This window comes from Protopterus annectens, chromosome 2.part1 (genome assembly GCF_019279795.1).
Source record: "Protopterus annectens isolate FY-2018-M chromosome 2.part1, PAN1.0, whole genome shotgun sequence".
In the NCBI taxonomy this organism is placed as follows: Eukaryota; Metazoa; Chordata; order Ceratodontiformes; family Protopteridae; genus Protopterus; species Protopterus annectens.
In genome coordinates, this window is record NC_056729.1 from 1,695,087,536 (window position 1) to 1,695,111,292 (window position 23,757).

General features: G+C 41.9%; 1 protein-coding gene across 4 annotated transcripts in view; it reads right to left on the reverse strand.

Annotated features, from left to right (window-relative positions):
• Positions 1-3,441: 3,441 nt before the first annotated feature.
• The window catches only part of LZIC (leucine zipper and CTNNBIP1 domain containing), a 288,552-nt gene continuing 268,236 nt past the window's right edge, over positions 3,442-23,757 (reverse strand). For all 4 annotated transcript variants that reach the window (XM_044063141.1, XM_044063143.1, XM_044063142.1 and 1 more), the window contains exons 6-7: positions 20,591-20,672; positions 3,442-6,068 (exon numbers count right to left, since the gene is read on the reverse strand). In XM_044063141.1, the coding sequence (XP_043919076.1) occupies positions 6,010-6,068; positions 20,591-20,672 (141 nt within the window). In that variant the 3' untranslated portion in view covers positions 3,442-6,009. The remainder of the gene's footprint in view (positions 6,069-20,590; positions 20,673-23,757) is intronic.

Genomic DNA, 23,757 nt, shown 5'->3' on the forward strand with positions numbered 1-23,757 from the left:
TCTGGGGAAAATCTCTGAGATCGAAGCCAAGGGGAGTCACAAATCCTAGCCTGACTTTTGACGGGAGTAGAAGAAAGGTCTGGAGACCTCTTGTGTTTCTCTGTTTTATGCTCTCTCTCCTTCTCTCTGCCCCTTCTGTGCTCCACTTCCACAGGCTTAGAAATGGGAGGTTGAGTCCCAGCCTGGGAGGGAGGAGAAGGGCAAGAGAAGGAGATGCGGCCACAGCAACCGCTGTGACCGAAGCAGTGGAAGAGGCAGCCGCCTCAGAAGTGGGTAGAAGGCCTTTCAGGGCCAACTTAGCCTTCCTATCCTTAATAGCGCATGGGTTAAAACCCACGCAAATAGTACAGTCAGTACTCAAATGTGCTATGCCCAAGCACATAATGCAAAGAGTGTGGCCATCAGCTGGTGACGATATGTGGCCACACACAGTGCACCTCTTGAAGACAGGCTTGGGGTCAGCCAAGTCTCTACAGAAGAAAAAGGCACACACATACAAGAGAAGGAAAAGAGAAAAAAAATACTTATTTCCCACTCAGACCCACTCACCACACACTCAAGGCACACAGAACACTGAGGGGGGAGGGGAAGCACCACACTCTAACAAACACTGAAACTACAGGAAAACCCTAACACATGATGCACCAGCGAGGGGAGGAGGAGAGGGAAGCTACACTAATCAACTAACACACAATAAATTCAGAAAAGACTGCTTAATAAGCAAATAATCCACTCACTAACTCGGAGCTCAGGAGATCACAATGCTTCAGGCAAGCCGCTGCAAACGAGATCTGGGGGTTGGAAGGTAGTGGAGGTACATTATGGGTAAGGGGAGGAGCTTGGAGCTCGGAGCAAATGCTAGTGAGTTTGCCGGCTCAGATCTGATATGGATCCGGTACCCACAAGTTGAAGACCAAATGAAGTAAACTACTTCAGATGGACTTTGATCCTCCAAGAAAAATATTCTGAAGACTGACAACAGCTTGAATCTCACACGTGCCTCTCAAAATTCCCTGATTTCTGGAATAAATTTGCTTATTTTCTGCCTGACATACAGTGAATAATAATTTTCCACAAACATCTACTGTCTCGAATTGTTAATACTTTGCCCTTTTGCCACAGTTTTGTCAGGATCAACTTTTTGTGCTGGTATGATTGCATCTTTACTAATATAGGTCTTGGCTGCTTTTTCATGGCCAGATTCGGCACATACACATGATGTGCCCTTTAAATTAACAACTGTAGAATACCAGTACAGATGCTTATTTGTGTTTTCATAAAATGAATACAGTTTGTTACTTCCCGTTTCTCTGGCACAGTGGAAAAAATCATGTTTTCGCTGCATACTCCGTTCTCTAACTCTACCATTTTTTTTACAGCTCTTCTTGAGCATTGTCATACTGTGCAAGCTTTTTCTTCATTTTGACATCTGATTTTTTTTTTCAGTTTTATCAAGTTCGTCTGAATAGCTGTTTAAAGTCCATTTTTTTTCCAACTTTTTATTTGAGTTGATATACTCCTTCAGTGTTTTGTTTAGTGTAATCAGTTCTGAGCACGTTTTATTTTTCCTGTAGATTGCTGGAAGCCATGTCTTGCACCAGAGCCTGAGCATGAACTGCCTTTTGATAAACAGCTGCAGGATTCTTCCTAGTCATTGTTTTCTCTTCACCTTTTCTAGTTGATTTTCTTTCAGGCTCTAAGTTTCTTCTTTGCTGGCATCTAGGCAGTGTACTTACTAGCCATTAACTGAATTTACTAAATCTGGCAGAATTACCAGTTCCTATCCCTCAGCTTTTTTTTTTTTTTTTTTACACTGGGAGTACTGAAATTGAGCTGTTGATCAATGTGCAACCATGTTGGAAGTCCCATGCATTCAGTTTCTTGGGTGGAAAAGAAACAAAGCGTCCTAAGTCATGTCTTCCACAAAGAGCGTGTGTAATGCAGCTAGTTACCCTCATCTGCAATTCAATTAAAATTCTGATTAGATGTCCAAGTGATAGTCAGTCATATCACCTGACTCCCAATTTCCACTAAAAGGAGTGTAATTAAGCTTTGTAACTCTGCTTTATTACACTGTTTTTCTTGCTGAATGTTGTTTGCCGCCTTTATGAATGTCCGTGTACATACCCAAGTAAATGTGGCTCAGGCATCTAAGGTATGGCAGGGGAATAACGGGCATGCCTATCATATAGGGAAGGCCATGCACGTGCATGTTCCTTACGTAGGATCCCTGGTAGAGGCTGGGGTCATGAAAGATGCATGTCCATGTATGAGAATAGGAAGAGGGCACTGGGTGATTCTCCATGGATGCAGGAATGATGCATCACATCTCTCTATTGCACATCTGTTCCATAAGAACTGCAGGCATATATGCAGAGTTCATGGGAAAAATCTGGGTATAAAGATGACCCCACCGGCAACAATATGATGTTGCACTGGGTACCACAATCTCCATGGGCATGAAGGAGTGCCTAGTAGGCTTAATGGAGGAGGATAAGCACTGGTGGCAGCTGATCAGCTGCAAAGGAGAAAAGAAAAGAACAGCCTTTTTGTTCATATGTTTATAGATTAGTACTAGGCTAGCTGCCATTGTGGGCGATCTTAAGTCTAGCCAATTATACTATGCGAGAATCAAACCTTGCACCTTGTGTCTGTAAGGGAAGCACCTTAACCATTATGCCAGCCTCCTAGAGGTTTGTTCTTCCATCAGAACTATCCTATTCCAAATTTAGTTAATAGCAAGTAAAACATATTAGCGGAAAAATTACATGCTGTAATATGCTGTTTGAGTTCATGTTTTGTGAAGTGCTCAGGTAATTAAGCAGTATAAATAAAGCTGAACTCGACTGCCCTACATGAATGATAGCAAAACTTGCAAATGGGGAAGATGGACCCAAACTGTTATTATGAAGTTGGAAGAACTGAAGCTGCCTGAAATGAAGAGTTTCTCTACATCTATAAGTGCTAACTGGACAAGATTTCATCTAGCCAAGTTTAAATCACAGACACTGAACTTACTTATTGCGGTTTTCCATAGGAAATCACGGATGTTGCCATTACGGTGTGTGCAGTGGCCCACCAAAGATTCATCGGTTTCAACCGATTTCCCTTTTCTTTATCATGGTGCAACATAGAGTTTGTACATCTAAGTTCAGAGGGTGTTTGACTTTGCTCTTGCAAGGGGGAAGGGGGAGTGCAAGGGTGCATGCCGCCTGAAAAAAAAATTCTTGCATTTATTTTTTTTAATTTGGTTGAATTTCCAACCAACTGTACTCAGCAAAATGCTCCCTCAAAGTTGTAATCAATGAGTAATTGTGCGGCATCTTAAAGAATACTTAAAAATACCCAAACATATTTAAAAAAGATGTCGCAACACCACAAACATTGTACAATGCTTTGACATGAAGCGTGTAAAAGTGAACTCTGCAACAAACGACAAAATCAGTTAAGTGCTTTGTTTTATTAAACCAGTTAACATTTAAAAACACCTGTTTACATATACATCATTATTAATGGCAGCTGGAATTAATTATACAAAATCCCGCAAAAAAAATGTAAACATGGGAATGGTCCATTTTGTTTTACTAATGAAAACATTTAAATTAAAACAAATCTCAACATTTCCATGGTGGCAGTGGTAGCTGATTTTACTACTGGGTTTGGAAAATGCTACTCACTGAATACCTGCACTGCATTTTGGGATTGTGAAAGCCTTTACAAAATACTGCCTTATGCGTAACGGTTCACTGTCTTGGGCTTTCTGCAGCTTAGGTACACAGTGAACAAGTACAAATACAAAATGATTACTTTATGCATGCAGCTTTTTTCTATGTATTTTTCCCCTCTGTGCGTGTTGACCATCACATTTAGGGGACTCTATCTGCACATGACTGAGAGCCACTATCATCACGAGAGAGCCATGAAGTGTGTGCCCCTCCAAATCACTAATTCTTCCAGGTTACTGCTCCTAGAGGGTGTTACTATCCTTACAGCCTAAAGGTCTTGCTTCAAACCTCCTCCAATGATTTGGTGGCTGTCCAGTTTTGGAAGGACACTAATTGTCCCCAGGCCAATAAACTACTCATTACCACTCCCAATGCAGCTTTCCATTTGTGAGGGCACTGGTTATGGGAGATGTTTTTGAATGAACCCTAAAACCACTCCCTGGAAGTTGACATCGACACCAGTGGATATCCAATACTCTCCCACTCCCATGAGCATGCTAGCACACAGACACCTACCCATCCACTTGCGTACAGAGCTACCTTTACCCATACCATGTCTACACCCCCCCAGATCCACAGCTACTGTGCAAGCTTCTGCTTAACATCAGAGGAATGGCCAAATGGGACCCTCCCCCTCAATCAGTCAGCATCAGCCCCTCTCTCTCTCTCATTTCCCCTGCCCAGTTCTTCCAGCTACTTGAACTCAAGTTGGATAGTTTGTTGTCAGGGCTTTACCCTTCTATATGCCACACAACCAGGCATCATTTCTGCATGCATGTTTGACATATATGCCTGGCAGTCCATTCCATTAACAAGAGAATCTTATCAGATCATTTTACAATATAAACAGAGTGTGGCTTACTTGATGACCCTGTCAGTTCAAAAGGTCGCATGACACTAGTGTGACACTTTATATTGTTCTTATTCTGGTAAGTCCAATATGCCTGTTATACACCAGGCACCAGAAAATATCTCTGAAGACTGACAATGGAGAAAAAGTGACAACCACAGTGTTAAGATACTAATTCACTGCATGTTTCATTACCCCCACAGGTATGTGAAAAGAAATTATTAGCAATCTGAACACGTTGGCTTTCCCCAGAATGAACATCAACTGTACCAAGGGCCACAGAGTAAACTGATATTTTAGTTAATTAAAATTAAAATCTGCTAACACTTAAGTTTGCTGTTCCAAACGTTCTTATTCCTAAACCTAGTATGCTCACATATTATACCATTCTAGACTAGTACATTCATATTCTCCAAACAAAGTACAATATCTTTTCCAGCATTCTACATTAACTTCTATATCAACATTAGCTGGCAATTAACCTCATCTGGTAATGCGTAAATCTGACATGGTATTACCATTTAAGACTGCATTTCTAGTTCAGCTGTGACACCACTATTTCATAACATACATAACCCCCCACTTATGCACATTTACAGTACATGCTATATCCCCCAATAACCTTTGTTCTTAAATACAACCATTGCCCTACACATACAATTAAAAGCATTTAACGCCAAGACAGAGCACTATAAAACATAGCAACTTGGCAGCTGCTCAGACTCCATATATTTCCTCAAAAACCATGATATATTTTAAAGTATAGATGGTGGCTTTGAAAACACAAAGATGACACCAGTGAAGGATATCAATCACTCCTGCTGCAAGGGGAAAAATCAGAACAACTGAAGACCAAGGAAAACAGAACAGTCTATATTTCTGCAACAGTCAGTAAAAAAATGTAGTGAAATTTTATTATTGGACTGCGTGGATAGTAATTTTTCACTGCTTTCACAGCATATGTAGAGTCACGTAACTTCATCTGGAAGACATGAGAATGTTTAAAACAAAGACTTGACTAAAGAGTGTATCCGTATTATCCTTTCACAATTGATGTTGGCTGCATGTTATACAAATGAAATGAGTTTCTGACTGATGACAATTTTCAACTTCTTTGCCTTCTGCAGACTGGAAGACTGAATATTTAAGACTATAAAGGTCTGTGACTCAAAGCTGTCACATTTGCAACACATCTACCAATCTGACAAAATCATCAAGATGTCAAATGTCAATATTTCCTTCTTTATTAGAGTGCTGTACATCAAACTGGACTTCAAATGTCCCGTGGGAGTTCCTCACCGAAATAGTTTACTCATAAGGCTTCTTCAAAAACTGGACCTTTTGCTAGCAAATACTTGACAGAAACAACAGACTACAATATGAAGTACTTTGCCAGTGGTACCACTTCACACAGACTGATACATGAAGTACTTTTCACTTCTTTGTTTTTTCCACTTCAGAGCTAGCAAGAGCGAGAACTTTATCTCCTGATCCTGCAAAACAAAAAAAAAACAATCAAGTTGGTATAATGTGACACTTTAGCACTGCAATTTTACAAGACTTCACTTTCCTATCACAATTTATAAAGCCACAGTTAGCCCACTTGTCTCAATTCATACAGCCTTAGTTAGGCCACCTATCACAACTCATACAGCCTTAACAGTACTCATTTTTATGGGACCATGAAAAAGTCACAATTTTCTCCAGCTAACTTTCCAACATCTATCCCTTCTTCGCTGTTCTGGCATTCTCTGTACACAATAAAAATTCTCCTTCCTTTATAGCACACATGACTTTAGACAAAGGTACTAAGAGGTTATAAGACACTACTGTGAATTGCATCTTTTTATAATTTACAGTTCCATGTGACAAAAAAAGAAAAGTACAGGTATTTGTTTCTCAACCAATGTTCACACACACACACACACACACACACACACACACACACACACACACACACACACAGTAATTTGGAAACAATTAGTACATTGTATTATGTGAACAATGGTGATGTACAGGGTAGCACCAATTCAGATACATATGCAGAAAGTTTGTTGTCAGCATCATATTGTAAATAATTAAATATGCAAATGATACAAAAACCAAGAAAAATAGAAGTGCCAGTACCATCCAATGAAGCAGACAACGATTGTTTTAGCGCTTTCAATCACTTTTAATATTATGTGACCTTCCTCAGAAACAAACTTTTCTAATTGTCACTTCTTTAAATACTCTTACACAGGAAGTTACATCACCATTTGTCGTAAACTTTGCAGTTAAATACATATAAATTCATATAAATTCCAATAAATATTGTGAAAGTAAATAATAAATATGTAATAAAACTGTTTAAATTACCTATACAGTAAAAAACATTTTATATTTATTGTGTCATTTAATCCTGGGGGCTTGTCAGCTCCCAGGTACAATTGCCAATAGGCCTCTTTGCACTCTAATATATTGTTTAAATCCCCACTAAAACTAATGTTATCCACTTTATCCAACACAAAGAATTCAAACTTTTTAAATTCCCTGCAACTAATGGAATGTCTGAATAAAGCATTTGATTTATCATTTTTCTTGATAGCCAGATTGTGCTCATAAATACGCCTTTTTAAGTGTCTCTTTGTCTTCCCAATATAATACTGTTTGCATGTTATACAACTTGCTGCATAGACAATATATTCACTATTACAATTGTAATAGTGTTTTGCCCAAAATGTCTCATTATGTTGTTATGTAGGCCATTAAGTCTCTCTTGAATTTGTGTTGTTTTCTGGATATAATGGTTGCTTTTTGCCTTTCGGCCTTCACTTCAACTCCATTATATAAAACCAGAAAATTGTTGAAAGAACCATGACTTTTTATTTTTAGGTCCAAATTCTGAATACTTTCCTTTAACTTTTCAAGTTCACCTTTATAGTGTTCTACTAGTAATGCCATCATTCTTATTCCGGTATCGTTGTACAATTTAATAAGATCTAAACAAAGTTTGTCACCGGGTATTACACAAATCAGTATTTACATAGTGAAAGCTTACATCCTACACACATGAACAAATCAGTATTTACATAGTGAAAGCTTACATCCTACACACATGAAAAAAGGTGTCATCAAAGGACAGTATATAAGGCTTAGTAGATTGACATCTAGTGAAGACACATTTGTAAGTGAAGGAAACATTTTGAGTAAATTATTTCTAAGAAGAGGTTATGATAAAAAAGGGATCAAACAGATAGAGAAAGAGGTATCACTTTTGAGAAAGAATGTAGCCAAACCTATATTACAGTCTATTGACATCATGGTGGAAGCAGGGGGGTTATTTGAACTACAAAACACAAAAGATGTCAAGAATGAATATAGAACATGTTTTCCAATTCCCATCGTTGATGAAATGTGGGAAATTAAGAATACTATTTTAGAAAATTGGAAAATTATATTAGGTAATAAGGATTTGGCAGACGTTATAGGTCCAACTCCCATGTTCACGTATAAAAAGGTCTTAAATATTAAAAGTATGTTAGAACATCAAGAAGGACCAACTAGAAAATCATTAAGAGCATGCACAATAAAAAAGGGAACCTACAGCTGTAATAACTGTAAACAGTGTAGGTACATTAGCAACACTTCTTTCGTTACTTTAGGACAATGTAATGAGACATTTTGGGCAAAACACTATTACAATTGTAATAGTGAATATATTGTCTATGCAGCAAGTTGTGTAACATGCAAACAGTATTATATTGGGAAGACAAAGAGACACTTAAAAAGGCGTATTTATGAGCACAATCTGGCTATCAAGAAAAATGATAAATCAAATGCTTTATTCAGACATTCCATTAGTTGCAGGGAATTTAAAAAGTTTGAATTCTTTGTGTTGGATAAAGTGGATAACATTAGTTTTAGTGAGGATTTAAACAATATATTAGAGTGCAAAGAGGCCTATTGGCAATTGTACCTGGGAGCTGACAAGCCCCCAGGATTAAATGACACAATAAATTTAAAATGTTTTTTACTGTATAGGTAATTTAAACAGTTTTATTACATATTTATTATTTACTTTCACAATATTTATTGGAATTTATATGTATTTAACTGCAAAGTTTACGACAAATGGTGATGTAACTTCCTGTGTAAGAGTATTTAAAGAAGTGACAATTAGAAAAGTTTGTTTCTGAGGAAGGTCACATAATATTAAAAGTGATTGAAAGCGCTAAAACAATCGTTGTCTGCTTCATTGGATGGTACTGGCACTTCTATTTTTCTTGGTTTTTGTATAGTCAGTGGTGGTACAGTTTGGTGTCCTGTAAATATGCAAATGAGCAACATTATGGAACGGAGAGCAACTCTCAGTGCAAATAAATAGTATGGTGGCATTATTCTGAAATACAATAGTGCGACAAGCCCATTCGGGTTGTACACAGTCATTTCCCACTAAACACAGAAAAATACAGTTGTGTACCTACCATAAATGTAGAAGTTTGAGTGTATTCACTGTTGCAGTCATTACTCTTGGGTTATCCTGCTGGCAGGCTACCCGCAGTCGGCCTGAATTCCAAAGTCTTGGTCCGGCGTCTGTTGCTGTCGCCTCTTCCCTTTCGTCAGAGCGCCAGGGGTATAAAAGATGCAGCAGACGCCATTTTCTTCAGTTTTTCTTGCCCCAGATGTCAGGTGCCCCCAAAAGGGTAGACTAAATAGATTATGCCTATAAACATGCATGCAGTAAAGTAAACATTTCCTTCATCTACAAGCAAATACACCACATAGGTTGCATAGAATAGAGAGATCAACTAATCCATAGTCCCACCAGGGGCTCCAATATCCTAGACCTGGTCATTACCAACATGGGAAATCGATGCTCCACACCTATGGTCACCCCCTCGTTACTCACGTCTGACCATAAGCTAATCACCCTTAACATCCCACATCCCACCCCCACCCCCCAGTAAGGAAACCTCCATAAAAACTTCTCCAAAGCCAACTTCATGCTACTCAAGTCAGAAGTGACAAACTTCATGACACCCATGCAGGCGGAGCTGAAAGTTCAACTGCTGAATCCTACACTAAGGCACTGTACAAGCACATCCACTCATGCATAAATCGTGCCATCCCAAATAGAACCAAGATGCTCTCATCCAAAAAAAGAAGCCAATCTGGTGGTCCCCTGCCATAAACAAACTTTACAACAAAAGGAAGAAACTATTGCAGAAAAGAGGAAAATCCCAGGATGCAAAAAACTTCCTTACCAGCCTCAGTAAGAAACTGAGATCCCTCATAAAATCCTCCAAAGCTAGTTACGAAAATAAAATTGCCAAAGATTCCAAAGACAACAACAAGGCATTCTATAACTATGTCAAGAATCTAAATGGCAATGCTCAGATCTGCTCTGAGCTAAAACAGAACGGCATTAAATATACTGATCCCAAGGATATTGCCAATATCCTGGCAGATCGATTCAGTGCCAACTTCACCCCCCTCTCACCCCCTAAATGGCCCATCTCAATACCGGAAGATTGCCAAATTCTGGTACTAACGGCCACACAACGCACTCTCCAAAGCTAAGAATACAGCATCCATGGAACCAAATGACATCCCGGGCTGTGTACTACATGAACTACAATACGAACTGGCACCTCACCTAAGTGTCATGTTTAATCATAGCCTCACCTCAGGTTTCATGCCCACTGAGTGGCGCACAGCTACAGTTATCCCACTCCACAAGGGGGGATCCACCTTGGATCCCGGAAACTACCGTCCCATCAGTCTGACAAGCCTTATCTGCAAGGCCATGGAGCGTATTATCATGGAACTTATAAACAAAGACATTGGCAACCTTCAAACACTGGACCCCACCCAGTTTGGGTTTGTGAAGGGCCGATCTTGTCTCCTGAACTTGACTGACTTCTTCGAATCAGTCTCCAGAGCCATGGACAAGGGTAAGGTGGTCCACACAGCCTATCTAGACCTTGCCAAGGCCTTTGACACCATCCCCCACTCTGGAATCATAGATAAACTTACTAAGCCAGGCATTAATCCCTACGTCACCCAATGGGTTGCTAACTGGCTTACTGATAGAACCCACACTGTAAAAGTAGCCGACTCCAAATCCAGCTCCAGACAAGTGACAAGTGGAGTACCTCAGGGTTCAGTCCTGGGACCGCTCTTGTTTGGCATCTACTTCTCTGAAGTACAGGCCATCACTAAGGGACTCTGGATAACAAAGTTTGCAGATGACTGCAAACTGGGAGCCATTACTGAATCCCCAAATGATGTGGATACTCTACAAAAGGGCCTTACAGAAACAGATGCTTGGTGCCAGAGCCATGGACTCAGGCTCAATGCCAAAAAATGTATAGTTATTCCCTTTGGAAAAAAAACATGTATCCGTGAATTACCATATAGGTGGCAGTACACTAAACACCGAAAGTTTGATAAGAGACTTAGGGACACAGGTGGACAGTGGTCTCACCTTCGATAACCACATCGCCACAACAGTCAGGAAATCCTTCTATGTGGCACACCTCATCACTAAGGGCTTTTCATCCAGAAAAAAGGAGGTCATTGTCCCACTGTACTCATCCCTCATTAGACCCGTTATAGAATACAATGCCCCATTTGGTATGTACCTCTCAAGACATCTGCAACAACTGGAAAGGCCACAGAAATACCTCACTAAAAGAATCACAGGCCTAAAGCAGATGCCCTATGCTGACCGCCTTAAAAAACTCCAGCTATACTCTGTCGCATATCGTCTACTCCGAGGCGATCTTTGCTTAACATACAAGGCCATGTCAAACCCAGAGCTGTTGGACATGCTACACAATCCCAATCCCTCAGAGCCACACGCTCCAGGGATCTAAACCTTGTCATCACAATAAACAAAACATGCTGGAGGGATAGGTTCCTGACCCAGAGACTCCCCAGACTCTGGAATAGATTGCCCATACATGTCAAGCAGAGTGCCTCTTTGGTCCTCTTCAAAAGGAACCTTGACGATTGGATGGGAGAAAGGAAATTCACCCCGGGGATCACGTCAGTCGCCCTGCTAGACAGGGGTCCAGAGAAGTAAATAGTGTGGGAAGAAATAGCCAGGGAATTGTTATGGCTAGGCTTGTATAGGCCCTAGGGCTGATAGCCTAGTACCAACCTATGAACCTATAAGTACAGATAAGACCCAGCAAATGAAAGGGGGATGGAGGGAGGGTAACCTGGACTGCAACAGTGAATACACTCGAACATCTACATTTATGGTAGGTACACAACTGTACTATGTTCATCGTGTTTCACTGTTGCAGTCATTACTCTTGGGTTGAATCCCAAAGCTGAGGATGGGTGGCTGGGCTAAATAGGATTAGGAGAGGCTATGAGGCCCTGCAGAACTGCAGTGGCAAAGCCTGCTCTGGATTTAGAGTAGAGAGTAAGTGGTAGTGCTTTGTAAAAGTGTGCACTGAACTCCAAGTTGCAGCCTCTAAGATGTCTTTGGTTAGTACTCCTCTGAGGAAGGCTGCTGAAGTGGCTGCTGCTCTGGTAGAATGTGGCCTAATGCCCTTAGGCACTGATTTGCCATGCTGCAAGTAGCAGAAACGAATGCAATGGCCTATCCATTTTGAAATAGTCTGTTTTGAGATGGCCTTTCCTTGTGATCCTGCAGCATATGCCACTAAAAATTACTCAGTCTTTCTGAAAGCTTTAGTTCTGTCCAAGTAGAAGCGTAGCTGTCTGTGTATGTCCAAAGAATGCAAGTCTCTCCCCCTTGTTCTGTGGGTTTGGCTAAAAGGTAGGCAAGTGAATGGTTTGATTAAGGGCCACACTGGACACCACCTTAGGCATAAATGTAGGGTTTGTCCTCAGAGAAACCCTGTCTTGATGGAAAATGATAAAAGGTTCCACAGCCATGAGTGCCTGTAACTCAGAGACTCGTCTTGCAGAGGTTATTGCTAGGAGCAAAACTGTTTTCCAGGATAAGAATTTTATATCAGCTGTTGAGGCTGGCTTAGTGCAAGACATAATTGATATTGGTGCTCTCCTTGGAGGTCTTATCTTTTTGGCCCCTCTGAGGTACTGCCTTATTAAAGGATGAGAAAAGATAGGTGGGTTCCATATTGTAATGGGCTGAAATAGCAGAGGCATGAATCTTAATTGATGAAAAGGATAGGCCTTTGTCCAGCATCTCCATTAAGTATTGTAAAATCTGAGGAATATTTGGTACAAACGTGTCAATTCCTTTTTCCTGGTTCCAAGCACAGAATCTCTTACATTTTTCTGCACAAGATTTTCTGGTACTGGGCCTCCTGGCCTCCAAGATAACATCCATTACAGCTTTGGAGAGTGGAGTGTTCTGAATGGCTACATTATCCGCCATGCTGCCAGATTTAAGGTCCTGAGTTGGCTGTGCAGGATCTGATTGTTTTGTTGGATCAGTAAGTAAGAAGTCTGAGGCAATGTCCAGGCTGGACCTTGAGACAAGTTCTTTAGGATTGGGTACCAGTGCTGGCGTGGCCAGTCTGGGGCAATCAGTATCATTTTTGGCTTCTCTTGTCTGACCATTAGGAGTACCTTGGGGAGGAGAGGCAGTGGAGGATAGGCATATTCTGTTAGGTTTTTCCAGCTGAAGGATAGGGCATCCACTTTCCATGCTTGCTTGTGATAAATCCTCGTGCAGAATCTCTGTAGTTGGCAGTTGTGAGGGGAGGCAAATAGATCTATGTCTGGGCATCCCCATTTCCTTGTTATCATGCTGAAGACTTGTGGATCCAGTTTCCACTCGTGGGGATCCATGAGGTTTCTGCTTAGTTCGTCTGCCAGAGTATTTATTTTTCCTGGCAGGAATTGTGCTTGCAGGTGAACTTGATAAGTCATGCTGTGTCCCACAAAGTCATGGCTTGTCTGCAGAGGGGGTAGGAATGTGTGCCTCCCTGCTTGTTTATGTACCACATAACTGCAGTATTGTCAGTCTTTATCAGTAGTTGTCCTGGATGAAGTAGATCCTTGAAAGCTGTCAGGGCATTCTGAACAGCTAGCATCTCTTTTTGATTGATATGAAGATGCACCTGGCTTGCGGGCCATGTGCCCTGAATACATATTCCTGCCATGTGGGTCCCCCAGGCATAATCTGATGCGTCCGTTGTTAGTGTCTGCCTGGCTGTGGGTAAAGTGAATGGCTGTCCCTTGTTGTGGTGACAGGCCTGTGCCCACCATCGATACTCCTGCTGCAGGCAGGGAATGAGGGTAATTAATGTTTCCAGGCTGTGGCAATGTTGAGTCCAAACACTTTTTAGATACCATTGTAGTTTCCTCATATGCAGCCTGGCATATGGAATTAGCAGAATGCAGGATGCCATGAAGCCCAAAGCCTGCAGAATTTTTCTTGCAGATAACTGGGTCTTTGTTGCCAACATTTTGAAGTAAGAAGTCAGTTGCCTTTGTTTGTCTGGCGTGAGATAAGCCATCTGGGCAGTTGTATTTAAGCTTGCACCCAGGAATATTATCTCTTGAGAGGGCACAGATTTCTTTTCGTTTACTGTGTACCCTAGGCAAATTAGTAATCTTTTTACAAACGCCAGATGCTTTAGTAGAATGTCTCTGTTCTCTGCTTGAATAAGGCAGTCGTCCAAGTAAGGATATATTTGAATTCCTCTTTGTCTGCAAAATGTAATTACTGGTGCCAGGCATTTTGTGAAGACCCTGGCGCAGTAGATAAGCCAAAGGGCAGTGCATTGAGCCAGCTATGAATCTGAGGTATCTTCTGCGAGATTGTCTGATTGGGACATGCAGGTATGCCTCTTTTAGGTCCAAAGTTACGAGCCAAGCCTTCTTGCCCAGCATGGGCAGTAGCTGCTGCAGAGTCAACATTTTGAATTTTGGAACGACCAGAAATGTGTTTAGAATAGACAGATCCAGTATTCGTCTCCAGGCTTTGTCCTTTCTGTGTACCAAGAAAAGTCTCGAGTAAAATCCTTGTCCCTGCTCTTGTTGTGGTACCTGCTGAATGGCCCTCATGTCCATGAGGGATGAAACTTGTTTTTGTGCCTCTGCCCATTGATTGTGTTTAGCAGGTCTGGCATACCTTTTGCCCTTGGCAGGGTGTGAAAGTGGAACCTGTAGCCCTGAGACACTATGTTCAAGACCCATTTGTCCTGGGTAATCATGTGCCAATTTGGTGAAAAAAGTGCTAGTTTTCCCCCTAAGGGGGCTGCCAAAAGATAAGTGCTTGGTTCTGACAGAGGAAAGTCATTGGGACTGTTTCCTGTATGGTTGGGATTTGTCTTCTCCGCTTTTGGAGGTAGAAGCACCCCATTGTTTAGGCCTGTTCAAGTCTTGGGGCTGGGATCTGCCTCTGGGGCGTCTGTATCTGCCTCTTTGTGGCCTGTCTGACACTGGAAAGGATCCATTCTTTGTAGGCTGGTTCCTGCTAAATCTGGGTGGCTGTACCTGTAGGAAATCCTTAACTGTCTGCATGGATTTCGCTTTATCCTCCATTTCCTTCTTCTGCCTTAACACCAAACAAAGTATCATGCTGTAATGGAGCATCCAATAATTTTGCTTTAACATGATCAGGCAGATTCTGTTCCTTTAACCAAGCATGCCTTCTAATGACAGAACCCGTAACAGCAGCCCTGCAAGAGTACTCCAGTGAATCAAAACCACATTGCAAAGTATGCTTTGCCACTTGTTCAGCTGCATGCAATAAATCCTGCATTTCCTTATCAGAACATTCAGAATTTGTCAACATTTTCTGTTTAAGCAGTGACATTAAGTATTGCTGATATTTAAGCATATTAAACTGACAATTTAAAGCCCTTACAGCCAAGGTAACAGCAGTGTAAACTTTTTCTCCCATCTGTCCAGTGCCTACAATCCCTATCAGAGGGGACAGGGTTTTTTGCAGTGGAAGCCTTGACCCCTTTGGGACCCTGAGATATAGTTTCTGGGTCAGCAGCAGGGTTTTTATATAGAAATATGAGAGTCTGGAACCCTGTAGTATCTGTCTGGCTTAGCAGGTGCAGGGAGTAAAGAGTCAGGAGACAGGCCGGACTCTGAAAATACATCATCTACAATGTCTAGAACAGGTGGAATAGCAAGAGGTCTGTGCTGAGGTAGTAAAAGAAAGTCTCTAAGCCTTTTCTTAGATTCTGAGTAATCTTGGCTCTCCCAGTGAAAATGCTCCCTCATGGTATGCAGGGTTTCCCCAAAAGAATAATCCTCAGGAGGAGAGGCTGAAGGAATCGATTCTTCAGCATCAGAATCCTCACAGGGAGGAAAAGAGTATCCCTGGTCAGAAGAAGAGTCAGAGGAAATTGAAATCTGATCAGAAGAGTCATATTGTCTCTTGCCTAGGCCTCTTATCAGGAGGGGGATGGGAACCCCTGATCAAAGTAATTAGGTCTTCGGCCATTTTAAGCATTTGTTTCTTAGGCATGGAAGTCTGTCCAGGAGAATGCTGCACTTGTTTCTTTGTCTTTAGAGCTGTTTTAGTCTTTGTCTTTGAAGCTGAGGTTGGCTTGACATATAATTGTGTAGGTCTGAACACACCCTCAGAAGCCGATCGATGCCTGCTCAGCAGCTCCGGACCCATCTGAGGGAATAGTTTCCGAGAGTCCAATACCTTGAATATCCAGAGGCCTAGTCGGCTCCACGTGGGAGTCAGAAGCCGCCTGTGGCTCTGAGGTAGCAGGCTTCAGGGGCTGCAAAAGTGCCTCACTGAGAACCGGCGAACCGGTGACTGGCTTAGCAGGGGCCTCGTCGGTTTTGGACCTCTGATGCCCGTCCTTTTCCTTGCGCTTTTTATAAACTTCGGTCGTCGGCTGTTCCGACGGCATTATATAATTAAACCTTTGTCCAAAGTAATGAAAGGTAAAAATCGTACCGACGCTTAATAGTGTGTTGGTTAAATCTAGCACAAAACTGACAGCTAGCAATGTTGTGATCAGGGACTAGGCAAGGAATACAGTAAGAATGAAAATCCTTATGAGATATTTGCTTCCCACAAGAAATACAATTGTTAACTTTTTCTGACATCAGTCTGGAGAAAGAAAAAAGTTTCCCCAACGGGGTACTTAGCTTTAATGAAGACTTCGGATCTGAAATTCGATTTTGAAAATCTCAGGAGTCAGCCGACTGGCACTTGCGAACTGCTTTTGCTTCGGACACCGAAAGACTGAAGAAAATGACGTTGGCTGCATCTTTTATACCCCTGGCGCTCTGACGTCAGGGAAGAGGCGACAGCAACAGACGCTGGACCAAGACTTTGGAATTCAGGCCGATTGCTCATAGCCTGCCAGCAGGATAACCCAAGAGTAATGACGGCAACAGTGAAACATGATGAATATCTGATCATGCTAAGATGCTAGGATTAGCACTGCCAATAGTACAACACCATTTGTTGGGGTCTATCTTCTTATCCAGTATCTACAACAGTGGTCAATCATAGTCAACCTCCGTGCTGCAGATAGACCTGAACGCACCTGACCTACCATAACGTCCATGACAAGCACACAGCTGAACACCATTATGTGGGCAGAGGCACCATATGGGAATTATTGTACGGAACTGCACTGAATGAGTGGAACACCAATCCCTGTGAACACTAAGGTGTATGTAGTGTTGCCCATCCTTGTCTTTGCAATAGGGACCTTCCAGCAGCCATCAGGGGACACAGTGGGTATTTCACAAGAGTCTGCCACACAAATGTTACACCATTTATTTGGTTTTATGTTGCAGCATGTGGAGAAGCATATATGGTTCCCACAGACCACAGAGGAGAGTAGAACAGTCTATGAACCAGCCCATTTCCCCTCCTGTTCTAGGGTCCACTGACTGTATTGCTGTCAAGATGCAGGGATCAATCCCTGCAAACTCACATCAACACAAAGAGATGGAACAGCAATGTTTGCATTATGCTGTGGTTTTATTTTAAAAAATGTACTCTACATATTAATTTAATGTAATTGCTGCCAATGGAAATGTGGCATCAGAAAGCAGAAACGCAGGACTTTTGTAATGCAGGGCAGTCAAATTTTACTACAAGCCAAATCAAGTGAGAATTTTTGAGATGGGTGTCTCAAGCTTTACTGCTTAGTAGTGAGAAAAACAAAAGCCATAAATTTTAAAACAGTTAGGCAGAGACTAATCTGTGTTTTAAGTACACCTCACAAAGTTTGTATAGAATAGAATATTCTACCTCCTTAAAAGGAATGCAGTGCACTTCAATGGAAGGTGGAAACCTTACCAGTAGAACAGAACCACATTTCTTCAGCTAATTTCACAACATGCTAGACAGAACAAAGATGCTAGACAACTGTTCCTCTCACTAGAAGTGCCTCAGGAATGACCTTCACTTTACTGAATAATCCTTTCCTCCTATAACTGTATCTTTAACTATATAACTTCATCAGTATAAGTTTAAATGCAAAACCCTTTGTAAAAAAAATAATTGCTCGCAGTGCTTCCAACTGTGTATTTCACATCTTTAAATTAAATATTGTGGCCATGGGCAAATTGTTACAACAGCTGGTGTCATCTTTTACTCCTTTGAGGATATCTACCGGAACAGAATCATCAGTTTATAAATTTGTCATATCACAGACTTTGAAGTTCAGAACTCAATTATTCTTCTTCCTATATAAAACAGCCTCATGCAAATACCTTAATAATCCCCTCATTACATAAAACCCAAATTGCCATGACTCTACCCTTGGCTCTGTGTACTTCTTATCCTCTTCTTCAATACAGTACAGGCAGTCCCCAGGTTAAGGACATCAGACATGCAGACAACCCATACATACGAATGGGCTGCTGCAATGTCAGAAAGAACATTAAAAAATAAATAAATAAAATTATTAATTGTTAAAGCTGCCCAAATGTGTGTGTGTGTGTGTGTGTGTGTGTGTGTGTGTGTGTGTGTGTGTGTGTGTGTGTGTGTGTGTGTGTGTGAGAGAGAGAGAGATCAGAAGAGTGAGAGCGATGTGAGTGAATGCAGGTATGAATGAAGAAGTGAGGATGTGTGAGAGATCGGGAGAGTGAGATCGATGTGCGAGTGAATGCAGGTACGAATGAGGAGGTGACTGTGTACGACACACTGGAAGAGCGACAGCGATGTGTGAGTGAATGCAGGTACGAATGAGGAAGTGACTGTGTACGACACACTGGAAGAGCGACAGCGATGTGTGAGTGAATGCAGGTACGAATGAGGAAGTGACTGTGTACGACACACTGGAAGAGCGACAGTGATGTGTGAGTGAATGCAGGTATGAATGAAGAAGTGAGGATGTGTGAGAGATCGGGAGAGTGAGATCGATGTGCGAGTGAATGCAGGTATGAATGAAGAAGTGACTGTGTGTGTGTGTGTGTGTGTGTGTGTGAGATCTGGAGAGTGAGAGCGATGTGTGAGTGAATGTAGGTATGAATGAGGACTGTGTGTGTGTGTGTGTGTGTGTGTGTGTGTGTGTGTGTGTGTGTGTGTGTGTGTGATACCTCCAAAGCTCTTAGAGCAAGAAATCTGGACAAAGCCATAAATAAAAGTGGGACAAATGCCCAAAAATAGGGGACAGTTTTAATAAATATTGCTCTTACAAACTTAGAAAGTTGACAGACTAACATGTTTTGCATTAGCATTAATTTTCTGAAGGGTATGAATTCTGAAACTCATTATTTTCTAACTTCAGTTTTTAGCTAAACCACCACAATTTCATGAAAAATGGACCAAAAATATGTGGCAAAAATCTGGACATTTTGCGAAAATCTGTACAGTTGAGAGGTAGGTGTGTGTGTGAAAAAGTCCTAATAAACACTGCAATTAATAATAAGAAAAGACGTCAAAAAACAGCTTTGTTGACAGGAAGTAAGGAAACATAGCTACAGTATACAGTACTGTATTCAAGATTTTTTTGTTTGGAAGTGTTTCTAAAGTGTTTTATATGCAAAGAAAAGTAAAATAAATACTAGACTGAGGCAAACATTTGACTAAGTGGCATTTAATAAGAACCATATGCACGTGTTTCGACTTGCATAGAAATTTGACTTAAGGACAGACTAAAAAATGGATTTCATCCATAACCCGAGGACTGGCTGTAATCCCATGCACTGATCTTAAAATCCTCTCTATTCAAGTCTGTTTTTAGATTTACAGAAACCAACCTTAGCCTTGAAACTGAACAATGCATATGAATACAGCAAGTGTTCTATCTTCTTAATAGTGTTTTCTACTGATTATATTTTACGATCACTGAATGTGCAGGCACCTATGATGTGCTATTACCTTGCATTATTTTTGTGCTACTGCATATCACGCTTGCTTTGTTGTAACATCTGTACTGTGGCTGAACTGGGTCCCCTAAAAAACAGACTACTACAACAGCCAACAAAATTAAATAAATAAAACAATTTTACTGATAAATGCAGCACCTGTTAAAGATAAAGCAAGTGCCACTTTGTAAGTCTGTAGTTTACAAGGTACATGACAACTTGCAAACTGGTATAACCTTGATAACATTATCACTGTCAAACTTAGTCCATCAGAATGTCAGGTACAGAGGAAGGAGTTGTGTGGAGAGCAGAGGCACTGCTGGTTTACCAACTGATTTAACAGCAACCTGCTCTTGTACATGTAAACAAAGCAAGTTTATCTGGAGGCAGGGAGGAAGAAAAGTCCCAAAGGTGGTTCTCCTTGACCTGTTTAATCGGAGGAAGTCCCTTGGAGTCCCAAGAGCTGTCTGATGCAGGAGGGACACCACATACAGAATGTACAAATAAGCTCAAATATGACTGGATCACCACCTTAGAGCCACTCTACTTCTGCATTCTGCAGCAGTGAACAGCAGACAACCATCTGTAAAAGGCCATGTAAAAGTGTCAGGCAGCTAGTTACTTCCACCTGATATTAAGGTTGTGTGCAGACACTGTGACTGCAGGTTCTTAAACAACTAAACAGAACTTAATGCACACGGCTGTACAGACTCAAAACTGCCACTTTTAAATAAAAAAATGTATTCAATTATTTCTAGTTAACATAGCTTACCAAGATCTCTGGCAACTTTTTCAAATTCGCTAAGAGTGGAAGTTGCATTTGTTGCAAGAAAAGACTCATCTTCTGGTGAAAGCTACAAAAAAGAAAAAAAATCTTTTGTTATATGTACAAAGTAATCTGTATACAAAATACCTAATCTGTATGAAAATCACTAAAGAAACTTTAGAGAAGATAAAAAAGTTAAAATAGTCCTGGTTGTGAACACACAAAGGTCAACTTACTTGTACTATACAATGGATTGTGCTACTGTCAACTACAGCTGCCTGGATCAGAGTAGTGGAATTCTTTGCGGCCCAATTATACGAGCTATAAGAGTACTTATGAGACTACTGTGACTGAATTCTCCAGGGCAAACCTAATTCAGCCTGTAGAAGATCTACACAAAAATTCCAACACCACCTGACAAATGGGCCCAACTGAGTGTCTTGTCACATTCATTTGGGACTTTACCTCCACTTAAAACAGCTGCATATAAAAGAGAGTATCCATCTGCACTAAACATAAAAAGAAGTTATGTACTCACCATAACGTTCCATCTGAGTAGTTATGCTTCATTTTTCTGCAACCTGTGGGTATACGGATCCGTATCGGATCTGAGCCGGCAACTTTTTTCTAGCATCTGCTCCAAGCTCCGCCCCTTACCCATAATGCCCTACCGTCTCCTATCTTCCCTCAGATCGAGTTTGCTGCAACTAACAATATATATGCAACTCAACCCAATAACCAACCTGAAAACAGGATAAGGTCCGGGGGATGGAGAGAGGGAATATTGCAGAAAAATGAAGTATAACTACTCAGATGGAACGTTATGGTGAGTATGTAACTTCTTAAAATGAAGTTAACTACTTCAGATAATCTGCAAACTGTTGGACAGAGTCCCCAGCTACTCCAATCCTGGGAGGCCCTTATGGAAGGATATTCCTGAGCACCGCAGAGCCAAAGGATGCTCTACCCCCTCGAAATCAGATCCAATTTGTAATGGGAAATGAAGGTATGTGAATTGGCCCAAGTCACTGCTGCACAAATATCGTCCAAAGGTACCCTGGACCAAAAAGCAGCAGAGGTCGCCATGGACCTGGTAGAGTGAGCCTTAACTATACCAGGAGGAGATAAACCTTTTGCTTTGTAAGCATGTGAAATGCAAAGAGTGATCCATCTGGCTAAAGAAACTTTAGAAATAGCTTTACCCATAAATGCTTTGGAAAAGGAAACAAACAATTGGCCAGACTTGCGGAAAGACTTCGTTCTATGAAGATAAAAACAAAGTTGTCTATATGAACATCCAACAAGTGGAGCTTGTATTCACCTTTATTTTGAAAGTTGGGAAAGAAAACGGGCAGATTAATGGACTGGTTTATGTTTGCTTCAGATGCCACTTTAGGTAAGAAGGAAGGGCTGGGTACGAAGGGAAACCCTATCCTTATGGAAGACCAAATATGGAGGCACGGCAGACAGAGCTTGAAGCTCAAACTCTCCTGCCGATGTGATGGTGACTAGGAAAGCTGTCTTCCAAGACAAAAATTGTAAGTCCACCAAAGCTGCGGGTTCAAAAGGAGGGGCTACCAATGCCTGTAAAACAAATGTAAGGTCCCAAGGAGGTACAGAATCCTTGACTGGGGGCCGTAGCAGAAACGTACCTTTAAGAAAAGCCTTACACAGCCTAGAGGAGGCTAAGGCCATGTTGTCTTCACCAACGTGAAAACTGGAAATGGCTGCCAATTGTACTTTCACTGTGGAGGAACTAGCTCCTTGCTGAAAGATACCAGACAGGAAGTCCAACACCACTGGAACAGGAGCTGTAAAGGGATCTATTTCTGTCTGTGAAGCCCAAATGGAAAAGTGCTTCCATTTACTGCAATACAGTTTCCTAGTGGAGTCTTTAAGAGAGGCCACCAGAATGGATTTTACCTGGGATGAAAGACCGGGAGTCCTGGCAATTAACGGAATTGGAGCAACCAAGCTGTTAGCTTGAGGCTGCCCAGACCGGGCGGACGTGTCCCCGACGGATGGGAAATTAGATCCGGGCAGGGATCCAGAACCCACGGGGGAGCTAATAGATGAGACCAAAGGAATGGGAACCAAACCTGACGAGGCCAGAACGGGACAATGAGGATCACTTTGCACCGTAGTCAGCAAGCTTTCTGAAGAAACTTCGGAATGAGAGGTAAAGGTGGATAAGCATACAGAAGCCCGTGGGCCAAACATGGACTAGAGCGTCTCTGGGGACTTCCCCTGGTGAGGGAATCAGATTGAGGAACTCACTGCACTTCGCGTTGGAAGGAGATGCGAAGAGATCACAGCAAGGCTGACCCCATGCCAGGAAAATCTCCTCCGCTACTGACTGTTTCGGAGACCACTCGTAAGGCATCAGAATGGCCCAGCTCAATCTGTCAGCTAAAATGTTGGAGCGCCCCGGGATGTGCATTGCTATCGGATACCAACCGGTGGAAATCGCCCATTCCCACACTCTCATGGCCTGGCGACATAGAGGGTGGGATCTGGTTCCCCCCTGCTTGTTGATATACCAGACGACAGACATGTTGTCTGACTGAATTGCAATCAATCCGAGAGGGAGGACTGTGTGAAAGGCTTCCAACGCTAAAAGCACTGCCCTCATCTCTAGAATATTTATGTGCAAATTAGTCTCCGTCTGGGACCACGTGCCTTGGACTGTCCTTCCAAAACAGTGTCCCCCCACCTGAGTTGGGAGGTGTCCGTGGTCACTGTGGTTTGGACTGGGGGTGACGCAAATGGGCGTCATTTTGATATCTCCGGTGAAGTTAACCATCAAAGAAGAAAGGTCCTGCAGACGTGACTGTTCTTGATCGGAAATTCCATGGGCAGGTCTAGCCAAGACCACTGGACAGCCAGAGTCCATTGAAGAATCCGCATGTGAAGGTGCGCATACGGGAGAATAGATATGGCGGCAGCCATGGAGCCCAGAGAACTTTGCTCGCCTTTGAAGACTTGGAGTTCGCTATCTGAGCTATGTGGCCCCTGAGATGTAGAATCCTGTCTGGAGTTAAGAATACCTTCATCTGCATAGTTTCTAACTGTGCCCCAATAAAGTCTAGAATTTGTACTGGTTGCAAATGGGATTTGTGAACACTGACTGTAATTCCCAGTAGGTCTGCTAACTGAATGAAATAATCTCGGGG